Below are 14721 nucleotides of genomic sequence, written 5' to 3'. Positions count from 1 at the left end.
ATCTTCGTCGGAAATATGTACACTCCACCACACAAAAATTGACTGGCAAAGATACAGTTACTTCTTTAGATTCTCCAAATGCGAAGAATTTGTAAACTGTGGATAGCCACTGGCTGAAGAGACGATACATGGAATGTTACCACTTAACAATATGTTCATTCTATTTCAAACAAGAAGATTTTGAAAGAAAGTCATCTTCTGCAACAGACAATTTTTGTGCAATTGAGTGTACATATTTCACACCTTAATATTACATTAAAATACTTTTAAAAAAAATACAATTGGCTTTACGTCGCACTGACACAGATAGGTCCTATGGCGACGATAGGATAGGAAAGGCCTAGGAGTGGGAAGGAAGCGGCCGTGGCCTTAATTAAGGTACAGCCCCAGCATTTGCCTGGTGTGAAAATGGGAAACCACGGAAAACAATATTCAGGGCTGTCAACAGTGAGGTTTGAACCCACTATCTTCCGGATGCAAGCTCACAGCTGCGTGGCCCTAACCGCACGCCCAACTCGCCCGGTCACATTAAAATCCTAGCCCTAGTTATAACAATGTTCAGAATAGCTATAATATTGAATTTTTATAAAGTCATCATCGTCATCATTTTCCATTATCCAGCTGTAGCCAGATAGGGGAAAATATGGTTCTCTCCACTTTCTTCGGTCTTTCCACCACTCCTCCTCCAACACTGTGTCCCAGTCAGGGTTTCTTTCTGTAATACTGCATTGGATTGTGTCTTTCCATCTCAATTGTGGTCGTTTGTGGCCTCTCCTTCCTTGTATTTGCATTTCCATCACCTTTTCTGGCATTCTTTCATCACTCATTCGCGTTATGTGACCAAACCATCTTAGTCGGCTCTTTTCTTTTCTGTCATTCATTTTTTTCACTCCAATTTCTTCCTGTCACTGAACAACTTGATCCCGAGAAAGAAGTGAAACAGAGGATAGCAATAACACGAAAAATATTTACAAAAATGAAATCTTTCTTTTGCAATGACTACTTAAATTTAAAACTTAGACAGAGGATGGTCAAGTGCTATGTATGGTCAGCCTTGCTATATTGTGTGGAAACATGGACTCTCAAGAACATATCAGTGAAACGCTTGGAAGCCTTTGAAATATGGATCCACCGTAGGATGCTCAGGATTTCGTGGGTTGCACGACTAACGAACCAAGAAGTACTCAGAAGGGCAAGAGCAAGTCGGGAACTCGTTCAAACAATAAAACTCCGGAAGATCTCTTACCTTGGCCACATCCTTAGAAATGACCGTTACCTCATCTTACAGCGGATTGTACAAGGCAAAATACAGGGTCGAAGAGGTGTCGGGAGGAGGCGAACATCATGGCTTGGAAACATCAAAGAATGGACTGGAATTCACAGTGTTGAAAGACTTTTCCACCTAGCAAGAGATCGTTCTGCATTCGCCACAGTGATCGCCAACGTCAGGGGGACCTGATACGGTACTATGAAGAAGAAGAAGAACTCTTCTGTATCATACTCCTCAAGAACTTCATTTCGGTTGCCTGTATTCAACTCTCATCCTTCTTTGTCATTGTCCAAGTTTCTGCTCCGTAAATTGTTATGGGTTTAATTGTTATGGGTACGTAATACATCTTGTACATTGTTTCCTTTGCTTCCCTTAGCACATCTTTGTCCCATAGCATGTTTCTTACACTGATAGAAACTGCTTCCAGCTTGAATCCTCTTACTAATTTCAGCATCCAGTTGGGCATTCTCCATTAATTCACTCCCCAGGTATTTGAACGTCTCCACTACTTCCAGAGGCTTGCTACAAGTCTAATCTGACCTTTCCCTTCATTCTCCCCTCTAGTCATAACATGAGTTTTACTCTTTTCTACACTTATTTTCAATCCACATTCTTTGATCTTCCCATTCACCACAACCAAATGTTCTAGAACATTGATGTCCTCTTCTCCCCAAATCACAATGTAATCTGCAAATAACAGCATGTTCATTCCTCTTCCTCCATATACTGCTTTTGCTGTTCTCATGATGGTAATTCACTGTAATCCCTGTTCAATATGGGCCATAATGAAATTTCTAACTTTTAATCAGGAATTAACAAGTAAAAGTAACAAAAGCTAAGGATCATAAAATGACAGTAGGAGCCAAGGATAATGAGTACAGTAATTTGGACTCCATCAACTAATTTGTAAGAGGTGTTTAAAAAAAATCTTACCTTAAGTTCGACACCAGCAGGAACGACGATGGGTCGAAACGAAAGCGAGTGGGGACAGATGGGGGTGACCATGATCGCGGGCACACTGGGGTGAATCATAGAAGCTCCAGCAGCGACTGCATAAGCAGTACTACCCGTTGGAGTTGATACGATGAGGCCTGTACAATTACCCTTTGCATTAGGCTAAATAGAGAAATAGGCAGCAAATTAAGTTCCAAGAATATGCATGAAAGGCTTTATAATTTTAAGTCAATTAATGGAAAACACAATTCTGACTTTCCTGTAAAAGTACTGTAGAAGAGGAACACTTTGAAAGACTCCATCAATAACAAAAGAACATGTATGATAAGAGGAATGGATATTCAAATAGCTCATGAGGAATTAACTTGCGTGATAATAAATCAGAAACAGAAAACCAATAAAATTTATATATTCTTTCATTAATTTACTTAAAAAGCTAAGTCCATCTGCTAATCTCCGATATGATTGAGATTTGGTACATCAACTTCAGTAGGAACGTTGTATTCTGCCATATCAAAATTAGATGCCAACTCATATATGTAGCACCTGTTTTGGAGTGTTAAAGTTTGCTCATTTAAGCACCGCATGTACAGGAGTGAGTGGCGGCAAGCAGGTCCTGGCGGAGTTGGCCGGCCAGATCATGTGTCGTTCTCTCATGCGCGCGCACGCACACACACACACACACACACACACACACACACACACACACACACACACACACACACACACACACACACACACACACACACACACACACACACACACACACACACACACACACACACACACACACACACACACACACACACATATTACTTCCCTAACCTCAGCAATCACTGCCACTCCACGAGGCGAACAGGACGCCAGGCCTTATATTTGAATCCCAAGCGCAGCGCGGCGTGTATCCAGTTCTCATCGACAGAGCTGGCCAGGCGACCAGCTGACACTCCACGTCACCGCTCGAGACCCAATGTAAGCGAGTGGGCCAGGGTCGTCCAAAGACTAGCTACACCTTACTCCAGAAGCGCAGAGGAGTCTCTGTATAAGCAGCTTACTGAACAAGTGGACTGAAGCTAGCTCGTGAGGTTTCTATCTCTGGACTTGCTGACATCTCTCCAAACTATACATTCTCAAGTCTTCAGCTCCTGAATGAGCAATTTGACTTTGCAAGTCAGTTGCTATGCAACACTTCTCCCTCAGCGAGTCTTCATTTAGTTTGTGTACTGGCAATGTGTAAATACTGTATATATCTCAAGTGTTGAGTAATCTGTTTATGTGACAAAACCGTCCATTCTATGAAGCTGGACTTTGAGTTTAATGTGTAAGTGGCACATATCTTTTAATACTGTATCATTGCAATATGCCTTTGCTGGTGGGGCCTAGAGTTTACACTGCACTAAGTCTTCTGGTATGGGCAAGAGCAATTTTGTTACTTTCATTGATCTGTCTCTGTCTTATCCTTGGCTTTGACAAAATGAAAGTGACTGAGGTATGAGTGATGCTAGTAATGCCATTCCTTACGCAGCCAGTCCCTGCTATGAATGGTGTGAAACTGTTGCTCATAGGGTCGGTTGGTGCATGCATTTCAGTGGGCTTGGCAGACTGATATGTAATAACAACTTCTGGCTTGGTGAGGAAAGCAACGGGAAACTACCCTACTCCTCGTTTCCCTAGTACGCCTCTTCAGTGATGCCTAGGCCATCTATGACAGCTCATGGCGGAACTGTTGAGGATCCAACCAGCCTTTGGGCTGATGACTAAACATACACATACATACATCATTGCAATTCACCTTTAATAAAATTTTGTTTCATGTGTGTGAAATAACTCTCTTAATACACAATAGGCTGCTTCCTTCCCAATCCTAACACTCTCCTATCCTTGCATCACAGAAAACTTTTGATGTGTTGATGCAACGTTAATCCACCATTCTAAAAAAGCGTTTTCTACAGCAATAATTGTTGTTTTCATTACATGGTAGTGTGTCAGTGTTTACATACTGTGTATATATGTACGCTCACCGCATAATGCCAGTGATTGCCGAGGCTAGGGATGTAATGTGTGTGTGTGTGTGTGTGTGTGTGTGTGTGTGTGTGTGTGTGTGTGTGTGTGTGTGTGTGTGTGTGTGTGTGTGTGTGTGTGTGTGTGTGTGTGTGTGTGTGTGTGTGTGTGTGTGTGTGTGTGTGTGTGTGTGTGTGTGTGTGTGTGTGTGTGTGTGTGTGTGTGTGTGTGTGTGTGTGTGTGTGTGTGTGTGTGTGTGTGTGTGTGTGTGTGTGTGTGTGTGTGTGTGTGTGTGTGTGTGTGTGTGTGTGTGTGTGTGTGTGTGTGTGTGTGTGTGTGTGTGTGTGTGTGTGTGTGTGTGTGTGTGTGTGTGTGTGTGTGTGTGTGTGTGTGTGTGTGTGTGTGTGTGTGTGTGTGTGTGTGTGTGTGTGTGTGTGTGTGTGTGTGTGTGTGTGTGTGTGTGTGTGTGTGTGTGTGTGTGTGTGTGTGTGTGTGTGTGTGTGTGTGTGGGAGAGAGAAGCAGCGAGAGCGTGACACCCTAAAACAGGTGTTACATATACGACTAGGCATCTGATATTGATATGGCAGAATACAACGTTCCTACTCAAGTCGTCGTACCGAATGAGTCAGATCAGAGATTAGCAGATGGAAGCGTTTCCTTGTGAGTTAAATACATCATGCACCAAAACACCTTATTTAAAATATTAGCCCCCCATAAATAGTTACAATTCATTGAATCATCTAGGCTTTCTACATACATGCATCTTCATTAAAGACTGTTATCCCTTTCAGCATTCAGTCTGAAAGCCTCCAAGAATTAACTAAGTGCCTCCATAATCCTCTATTGGCATGGTAGTAGGCGTGGCCTTACTTAAGGTACAGACTGCCTTGTGTGAAAATGGGAAGCTAGAAATAAACATCTTCAGGGCTGCCGACAGTGGGATTTAAACCCACCATCTCCCAAACGCAAGCTCACAGCTGCGTGACCCCAAGCATACAGTCAACTTGCTCAGTGCATACGCATTAATATATTTCTATTCTTGATCATTGATGGAGTTTTGATATTTCCATACATGGAGAGTGGATATGATACACTGAAATTAACCATGCAAAGATCCTGTTTACTCTTGTAAAACACACAAAAACAATTATCAAACAAGGTAATACTTAATCTTCTTATTTGCCAATGCAAAACTTTGACTAACGATCAAATATAAAAGATAGCACTCCTTTATCGAGCCATTACACTACGAGAACAAAAGATGTTCATGATATGTGCACCAATAGACTGTACTAATACCCTCACCATGGCTCTTATATATATATAAAATAAGAGTTTTGTCTGTACATTGCTCAGAATTTGCAAAGAATGGTATTTCTGTATTGGTCATGTCCTCGGTAACAAGGAAATGCATTTTTTTTTTACTTTTCCGTAATGTCTGCCTGCCTGCCTGCCTGCACACGCATCACGAGAAAACGGCTTAAGAGAATTTAATGAAAATCAGAATGTATAATCGGGTGATGAACCACTACAATCTAGGCTATAAATTATTTTATTCACGCTGAGTGAAATGGTAGTTTAGGGGAAGGCCTAAAATTGAATTCTCAAATATTTATATTATTAGTGGTCCTATCGATAAATAATACATAACTAAAGTTATATAGAATTAAATTTCCGATCATTTATGTCTTATACATTTTTACTGTGCCAGCTATGATAACACAGATATTCATGAATTTGTATTTTTGTTGCCAAGTCCATATCAACGCCGAGCCACGAGAAAATGGGTTAACAGAATTTAATGAAAATCGGTATGTAGCATCTGGGAATAAGAAACTACAGTCTAAGCTATAAACAATTTTATTCACTCTGGATGAAATTGTAGTTTAGGTGAAGGCGCCTAATATTTAATTTTTAAATAGCTATGTTATTGGTCCTATCGAAAATTACTACATAACAAAAGTTATAGAGAATACAGTTTCCTATCATTTGTGTTTTATTCAGTTTAACCGTACCGACTATGATAAGGGTAGTATTTCAGAGTTGGAAGAAAACTAAATATGAAAACTAAATATGAAAACTAAATATCGAAAGCACATAATCATTGAGCAACAATAACTTTACATTGACCATTGTTTTTTGTGATGTTCTTTGTCTCTTATACTTTCACTCAAATCCGATAGATGGGATTGCTGCTGTGTACCAAGTATAACAGCCTACCTGAATATTGGCGGGAAATGATTGGGGAGTTGGAAAACTTTCTTCTTTAGCATGCCATTTCTCTGGTTCATACATTTTCTGATATTGCTGGTACATAACGTACTGGTTCATCATAGTATTCCAGCTATTTGATCCCTACTCTGACGCGCTGTTTTAAATGAACAGTGTGCCCACTTAAGGCAGAGGCTCACTTAGTAGCAGCAGCAGCAGTAGTAGCAGCAGCAGCAGCAGCAGCAGCAGCAGCAGCAGTAGTAGTAGTAGTAGTAGTAGTAGTAGTAGTAGTAGTATGACCTGGTCTAGAATTACAACTTAGGCCTATTCCAAATTATAGCACCACAATTCACTAAATAACTCAAAATTTAACCCGGTAAAAGCCGTTTCTTAAGAAAAGTTTCTTCTTCTGCTTCTGCTTCACTTGTATTAAATTATCAAATATTTATGTCATTAGTGATCCTATCAATAAATAATACATAACTAAAGATATATAGAATTAAATTTCCCATCATTTATGTCTTATACCTTTTTCACCATTCCGGGTGTGATAACACAGATATTCATGAATTTGTATTTTTGTTGCTAAGTCCATATCAACGCCGGGCCATTCCAAATTAGCAGTGAAGAGGGAGTTTCTGCTCTGGCTTGGAGGAAAAATTTGCCTTCAAGTCAGATAGAATTTTCCGCCGCCAGTGCATTGAATTGAGGTTTGCCGATTCATCGGGTACTCCTAGGAAACAGGTTAGTGAAGACATAGTTTTTGTCCTGGGACTCTCCACTATTCGACTCCCCCCGCCGAAAAAAGACTAATGTTCATGGATCACGGCTGTCTGCGGCTTGGTCAGGCCATCTCTGGAAATTTGGACTGTCAGTTCGGCAGCATAGTACTGTTCGTTAAAAGTGAGAAAATGTGTGGTTTATCATTTGATCGACTATTTCATATGAAAGCATTGCTTTTAATCGTGCCATTAATACTGACGTCATTGTAATGACCTATGTTCATTTCAGTTGGCAATACCACTAAGAAAATCTTTCTGAGGATGTAAAAAGGCAGGTGGAGTGTGAGTTTCTGACATAATGAAAACTCCCCAACCCGATTGTGACTGATGGTAGGAAAGCGGGCCTACCTATACAATGAAAATGCCCTAACCCAGTTTTCACACGAGAAAAGACGTTTGATGAATTCCCCATCACGTTTCTTGGGTAACGTTAAGAGCTATGCAATTTAATACAGTCTTGCTCACAACGTGTACACTACCTAACCTAAAATTCTGTATACAAGGTAGAATTCCATAGCGAAGCACGGCTACATCAGCTAGTGTTAATATATAATTTAGCTAAAATGTTGTGACTGGAATGACATAAAATAGAACCAAAATTGCTCACCATCTCCTTGCACTGAGGTGATGTGTTTCCCATCCAGGAAGAGATCGATGTTGGACAGGTAAGGAGATGGACCTCGGTCGATCACAACCTCGTTGAGCACCAACAAGTTGGTGGGGGCTTTGGACGATTTGTTTGAGTCTTCATTCTTCCTCATAATAATACACCGCAACCTACTCCTCAGTGTCAGAGCTGCATGACCTGACAACAAAAATATATGCAAGTCAAAAAACTGAATCATGATTTATCAAACTCCACTATCTTCTACACAACTGTTTTATTTAATTGAGAGAGTCTTTGATGAGTCTAATTTATAACTAATTTTTCTGGAGACACATTGTAAATCTTAGAGCAGGGCCTCTGAGAGTGCATGCACCGACGCATTGCACGGCGCAAGGTGCAAAAGACGACTTCACTAGATCGACCAGAGTCCAGATCCCCCACTCCTCGATTCTGAGCAATAGCGCTGTCCCTCTCTTTCCCTATGCCTGTCTTGCTCACTCCGCCTGTCTTCCCCTTCCTCGCTTGCTCTGCAGCGCTCCACCATCTGAGCACAGTTGAGCCGAGCTTAGCCAAGTTACCCCGAGACAAAATACGGGTTTGAACAGAGCCGAGTCGGACCGATGCACGGTGAACAGAACCTCTGCGCCTGTCCTGTCTTATTATTGATTGTTGATTAATCATCAATCTCCACTATCTAACCTTGGAGTTTTTATAACAGAAACTCTAAACTGGTCAGCGTAAGTTACGAACATCTGTAAAAAGGGGTGTTGTGGCTTACACCCTTTTAAAACGATTCAGAAATGTATTCCCTCGATCACTAAAAGTTCAACTTGTTCAGTAATTATTTTCCATTTTCGACTACTGTGATGAAATTTTTACGGATATAACAAATGAATTAAGCTTGAAACTACAACACACTCAAAATGCTTGCCTTAGATATGCTATGAATTTATGGTATGATGCTCAAGTTTCTCCCTAATAAAAACAATTATCTTGGTTACGACTAGACGACAGGTATAAACTACAATCAAATACTCTTGTGTACCAGGTGCTTTCGGAAGACATCCCTGCTTATCTCTCCATGACCTTGGTTCTTTACATCTCCATGACACTCGCTCAGTGTCTCCCCTAGAAACACCTGTCCACCGAACAACCACATACCATCGATCATTCATCACTGCTTTGGGATGGTGGAATGCTCTTCCCAAAGATATCAAAGATGCTGCATCAAAAAGTATATTTAAAACCTTCCAGCAAAGTACCTGTATGAGTGGAATGAGTGATTGTGTGTGAAAATGATGTTATGAGATTATTGTACAATTAAATAAAATATAAGTTAATTAAATTAAAACATAAGTACTGTATTTACCAATTAGAAGTAAACATAGCTAGTGGAAATTACACTATTTAACTCAGATTTAGTAATGCAAGAATAAAATTAGGTAAATTTCATTTAATAAAGTTTACTAGTACTTGTACTTTCGTATTCCTTTCATTGTGTATTGAAATGAGTATTTTTTCAAATCTGTATTATGTAGGCAGTTCCTTTTTCTTTCTTTCTTCTTTGCCTGTATACATTCATATTTTTGTCTTAAACATTAGTGTTATTTGTAGTTCTTAGTATTTTAAGTTTTTCAGTGTCATTGTATTAATAAGTAATAATATGTGTGTGGTTAAGTGTAAGAAGGGGCCAGGAGCCCTAGCTTCACCACAGAAAAAGGCTTTAGCTATCTATCTGCCTATCATTATATGACAAATATAACACAGTCAACTAAAATTATTACAGAATACATACAGGTAACAGGAATCTGCTAATAACATTCATAAAAGCAGAAAACATCAAGCTGAAAGCTGTTTTGAACAAACAAGTGAAAGGTGGTGGTCGTGATTATTATTTTAAGAGGAAGTACAACTAGGCAACCATCCTCAAAAAACAACTGAAACAGCCAAGGGAATGACAAGTGCATAATCACAAAATACTCTTCTTTTAGAATAGTAATAATGAAGGATGGAATTGATCTTTCTCATAAGTAACAGGATGCCTTGTTCATGTTGGAACTAGAAGGCAGTGCACAAAAATATAAGTGCCGAACAGATACCAATTAACAGTTCACATTGGATCATTTTAGGTTACTTATGAATTGAATTGGCAGTTTCCTCATTCATATGGTAAGTAGAAAAAAGTTCAGAACAACAGCCAAATGACTTGTCCACTCATTCCAGTAGTCCTGACTTCTAAAGAAACTGACTTAAATCTTGCCACCTGTCAATCACCTATTCACAGAACCTGACAGAAATGATGTAATTTCAACCCCAATGCCCTATGCAAAGAAGTTTAGAACCAAACAAGTCCTGACTGACGGTTCAGATAGGATTGATTCATCTGATAACTTGCAAGTGTCTGCCATTATGTTGTTTCAGAGGATGTCTTTTTGAAAGAAAAGTGAGAAGCAGTAGAGAAAAAAGTTTAGAACAAGAGGTGAACAATTTTAAATCACCAGTTTTTTTTTTTTATATCATTGTGACCACCCTTTATCTTCAGTTTTAACTCTGTAGTGGTACACTACAATATTCAAAATCTGTCTAATTTTAACTCTCACATGCTCATTATATTGTACATTTTCATTATATTGTACATTGTTTTTGGACTATCTGATATATTGTATAATTTGTGTTATGGCTGATGATGACCTTGACTTTAGGTCGAAACTAGTACCAAATTCAATTAACTTGTAACGTAAACACATTGCAAAACTCTGTACTGAAAAGGTGGAACTGATAAAATGTATTTAACTATTAATGCTGTATGATAAATAAATAAATAAATAAATAAATAAATAGACATGGTACCAAGAAGAAAGCTGCAGCCAAACCTACCATTAAGAACACCAGAAGCGGCAATCACAACAACCAACAACAACAACAACAACGTAGCTAAAGCACAAGCAATGTGGCTCTCAGATGGCCCAAATTAACTCAAAAGTAAAAAAACTAGTTAAATAGATCAGAGGATGTACTTTTCAAAGGCGAGTGGCAAGCAATGCAGAAATTAAGTTCAGAACAATATGGAAGAACTGTGCCAACCCCAGATGACTGGGAAAAAGGCCTGGAAAGACAAAACAAGGCTGAACAATTCCAGTTTAGTGGATACATGGATCAGATCATGTTTTTTAAAAAGGCAAGTGGTAAGCAGTGCAGAAATTAAGTTCCAGAACAACAGCCAAATAATTTCAGATTATTAGTTACATCAATCAGACAATATCATTTTCAAAAGGGAATGGCAACAAGCACATCATAATTAACTGAGCAATTATACACTATCTGTTAAGTTGTTTCAGAGCATGATGTTTTGAAAGAAAAGTGAGAAGCAGTGGAGAAATAAGTTTAGAACAAGAGCTGAATGTCAGAGAATGTCTTTTTCAAAGGCGAGTGGTAAGCAGTAAAAGAAGTAAGTTCAGAACAACAGATGAACAATTCCATATTAATGCTTATATGGATCAGAGATAGAATTTTTTAAAAATGTAAGTGGCAAGCAGTGCAGAAAGAAGTTTAGAACCAAACAAGTCCTGACTGACGGTTCAGATAGAATTGATTCATCTGATAACTTGCAAGTGTCTATCTATTGAGAATAAGAACATTTAACACAACATAACCTCCTACTTGGGTGTGCTATTATCCACAAAGACCAGGTGATGAAGAAAGATTAGAAGAACATCTTCTGCTACGAAATGACTGATAGCTTACCATGCTCAATGCTGGTTTGGGTACGTGCTCTAGAATGAGGAAAGACAAAATGCCACCCTCTGGGATGATACGTGGGTTGATTGGGAGCAACTGCTGATTTCGCTGAAATTCTGCAATGTTGTGACCAGCTGTTGGATCTACTACAGGTTTGTGAACGCCAGAACCCTCGAAGTCCTGATATTCGGTGTAGAGTGCCATCAGCTCGGACACAGTTTATGGTTATCAAGAGAACTCTGACAGCTAAAAAATACAACAATTTTGTTCAAGTGCTACATTCCTCACTTCTCTCGTAGTACCGCTGTCATATCAGTAATATGTTGAAAACACCTTTGTCTATCTACCGCTGAACTGCACAAATGACAATGGAGACCTGACAATGACATACCAGACATAAAGCCTCAAGAGGTCCTTAGGGTCAATAAGGGCTTAAATAAGTCTCCCGGCGATGACAAGGTATCGAACAAAGAAATTAAATCACTGCGTTATAAGGCAGTAATATTTTTGGCGTCTATTTTTTCGGTCTGTCTGAAAACAGGATACTTCCCTGGAGCTTGGAAGACGGGGAAAATGGTAGTCATTCCAAAACCAGGGAAGGGCAGATTTTCCCGCAAAACTATCGCCCAATTACCTTGTTATCGCATATCTCAAAAATATTTGAGAGACGTCTTCTTACACGCCTCAACGGTTGAGCCCGCGCACGATTATGCGACCGGAACAGTTCGGCTTTCGGTCCTTGCTGCGCCTGGTCCAATGCATTACAAGATCGTTCAATTTACGCCGTAGCGTGACAGCAGTATTTTTTGACGTAGAAAATTGTCAAACTACTGGAAACATACAGAGTTCCAGCATATTTGGTCAAAATTATACAATCTTATTTAACAAATAGGAGTTTTTATGTCTCCTGCGAGGGGGAAAAAATCGACCCCAAGGGCCCTCCGAGCTGGAGTACCCCAAGGGAGCGTGCTTTCTCCGATTTTGTACGGCCTATATAGGAACGATCTTCCCACCTTTCAAGGTGTAGAGGTCCAGCAGTATCCTGACGACAAAGCCATTTATACCTCTCAGAAGAGAAACGACTATGCCGTCAGAGCGCTGCAGAAATGGATATCACTGTTCTGGAAATGGTGTGTAAGGAACAAGGTGAAAATTAATCCTGCTAAAACACAGGCAATTGTTTTCACCAAGCGCCGGCCTAAACTCCGTCATCTGACTATTAACAATACCCCATTGTCCTGGTCTAGTAAAATTAAATATTTAGGTCTTACAATGAACCGAGGTTTAACGTGGGAACAGAATATAGAACAGGCCTTACAGCGAGCCGCGGCACGGGTGGCAGCCCTGAGACCTCTGCTATATAATAGGCATATCTCTATAAGAGCATAAAGAGAAGCCTATATCTAGCATGTGCTAGGCCCATGCGACTGTTATGCCTGGTGCTATATTCCGAAAACCCACGTGCTAAAACTTCAACCTTTCCAAAACAAAACCCTCCGTCGTAAGTTAAAAGCACTTATTCTGGGATCTAATAAGAGGATACGAACTGAACTTCGTATTCCGCTTATTAGATCTCAGATAAATAAAATAGTCAAGATGGCCAAGTTTAGAATACTCCTCAATCATCCTACCGACCCGGGCATCCTACTCTTAAAACAGGTCGTAAGGACCAAGAAGCCGAATACCCGTTTCAAACATCGCGGCCCTAGGCTAACGTAAGACTTGTTTTAACTAGTTACCTCCCCACTTCCGGCCTGATTTGATATAACTACTGTACCTAAATTCTAAAAGTTCTAAATTAATCCCACCCGGAAAAGGCAAGTTTGTTAAGAAGGGAAGCTCTCCGCCTTCCATAATTTTCTTCCCAAAATTTTCCTCCGATCTGATTATTAGATTTTTAATAGAGTAGCGAAGAGGGGATTTCTTTCCTTACGTGAAGAAAATCTTCTTCTTCGGGACAGATCGCTTTTCCCCCACCAGTGCACTTGATGAAAATTTTCCGACTCATCGGCATGTCGCGGAAACGGATGAGTAGAGGGCCATAGTTTTCGTTCGGGACTCGCTCTCAAACAAAAACAAACCCCCAAAAAATGTACATTTGGAGATGCGTTCTAATTAGACTAATGGTTGTATTTTTGTCATGAGTAATTGTTATCATCATTTGGTCATCTGTATTGTAGGTATATCTGTTCTAGCATTAGGACGAGAGTTGTTAATACAGATGGTCAATGATTGTTATTGATTTTACGTCTCACTAACTACTTTTGACGGTTTTCGGAGACGCCAAGGAGCTGGAATTTTGTCCCGCAGGAATTCGTATACGCAAATCTACCGACACGAGGCTGACGTATTTGAGCACCTTCAATTAACACCGGACTGGGCCAGGATCGAAGCCCCCAAGCTGGGGTCAGAAGGTCAGTGCCTCAACCGTCTGAGCCACTCAGCCCGACTAATACAAATTGTTAAATACATTTTTCAGTGTATCAGAGTCAGTACGCACATTTCGTGGATAGTATATTCTCGATCAGGAGAAAACATATATTCTACACACTGTACCAAACCATTACCTTCATTTTCACACTAATATACTCCTTGTGCTGCTGTATTAGATTTATACACTCCAATATTCTACTCCTCCAGTTCAAAGAAGACATGCATATTTTAAGCTGTAAAGGTATTCAAAATTTAATCACCTCAACTTGTCCAGTAGTTACAATAGACGACTCTCTGGAAAGTCCAGGAATCAATTCCTGACTCTGTGGACTGGGGTGGGGAATAGCCGATTTTCACCTTTTCCTCATGAGATGACCCATTTTAAAATGCTTTTTTCAGTTACCCTCATGACAGTATAGGACTTGTGGACTTTAGCCTATAGATTGATGACATCACTAGGGCAGAACTGTATGTCATGTAATGATCACGGCAGACCCCACTGGAATAGTGACATTGGCAAATCGGAGAACGTAGCATATGATCGGCCGATAGGGCGACATGTCCATGAGGGCCCACAACAATCTGAATAACAGCGACGAAGACACGAGTCCAATAAAATAAAAGAATGAGAAAATCAAAGAAGAGAAAGTGTTTTGAAATCCGTAAAAAAATTCTTCATGGAGAATAGCCAGGATTTCCTCTTTCCTCTAGCCCTGTGCTTGTA

The 14721-nt window shown here is 40.0% G+C and overlaps 1 protein-coding gene across 9 annotated transcripts in view; it reads right to left on the bottom strand.

The window, feature by feature from the left end:
* Positions 1 to 14721, bottom strand: part of LOC136857542 (NAD kinase) — a 933739-nt gene that overhangs the window by 27540 nt on the left and 891478 nt on the right. For all 9 annotated transcript variants that reach the window (XM_067136273.2, XM_067136272.2, XM_067136277.2 and 6 more), the window contains 2 exons: positions 7827 to 8024; positions 2204 to 2361 (listed from right to left, as the gene is read on the bottom strand). In XM_067136273.2, the coding sequence (XP_066992374.2) occupies positions 2204 to 2361; positions 7827 to 8024 (356 nt within the window). The remainder of the gene's footprint in view (positions 1 to 2203; positions 2362 to 7826; positions 8025 to 14721) is intronic.

The sequence above is a fragment of the Anabrus simplex genome, chromosome 1, assembly GCF_040414725.1.
Source record: "Anabrus simplex isolate iqAnaSimp1 chromosome 1, ASM4041472v1, whole genome shotgun sequence".
In the NCBI taxonomy this organism is placed as follows: Eukaryota; Metazoa; Arthropoda; class Insecta; order Orthoptera; family Tettigoniidae; genus Anabrus; species Anabrus simplex.
Note: the sequence above shows the minus strand (reverse complement) of the source record. Positions and strands in the feature narration are given on the sequence as shown.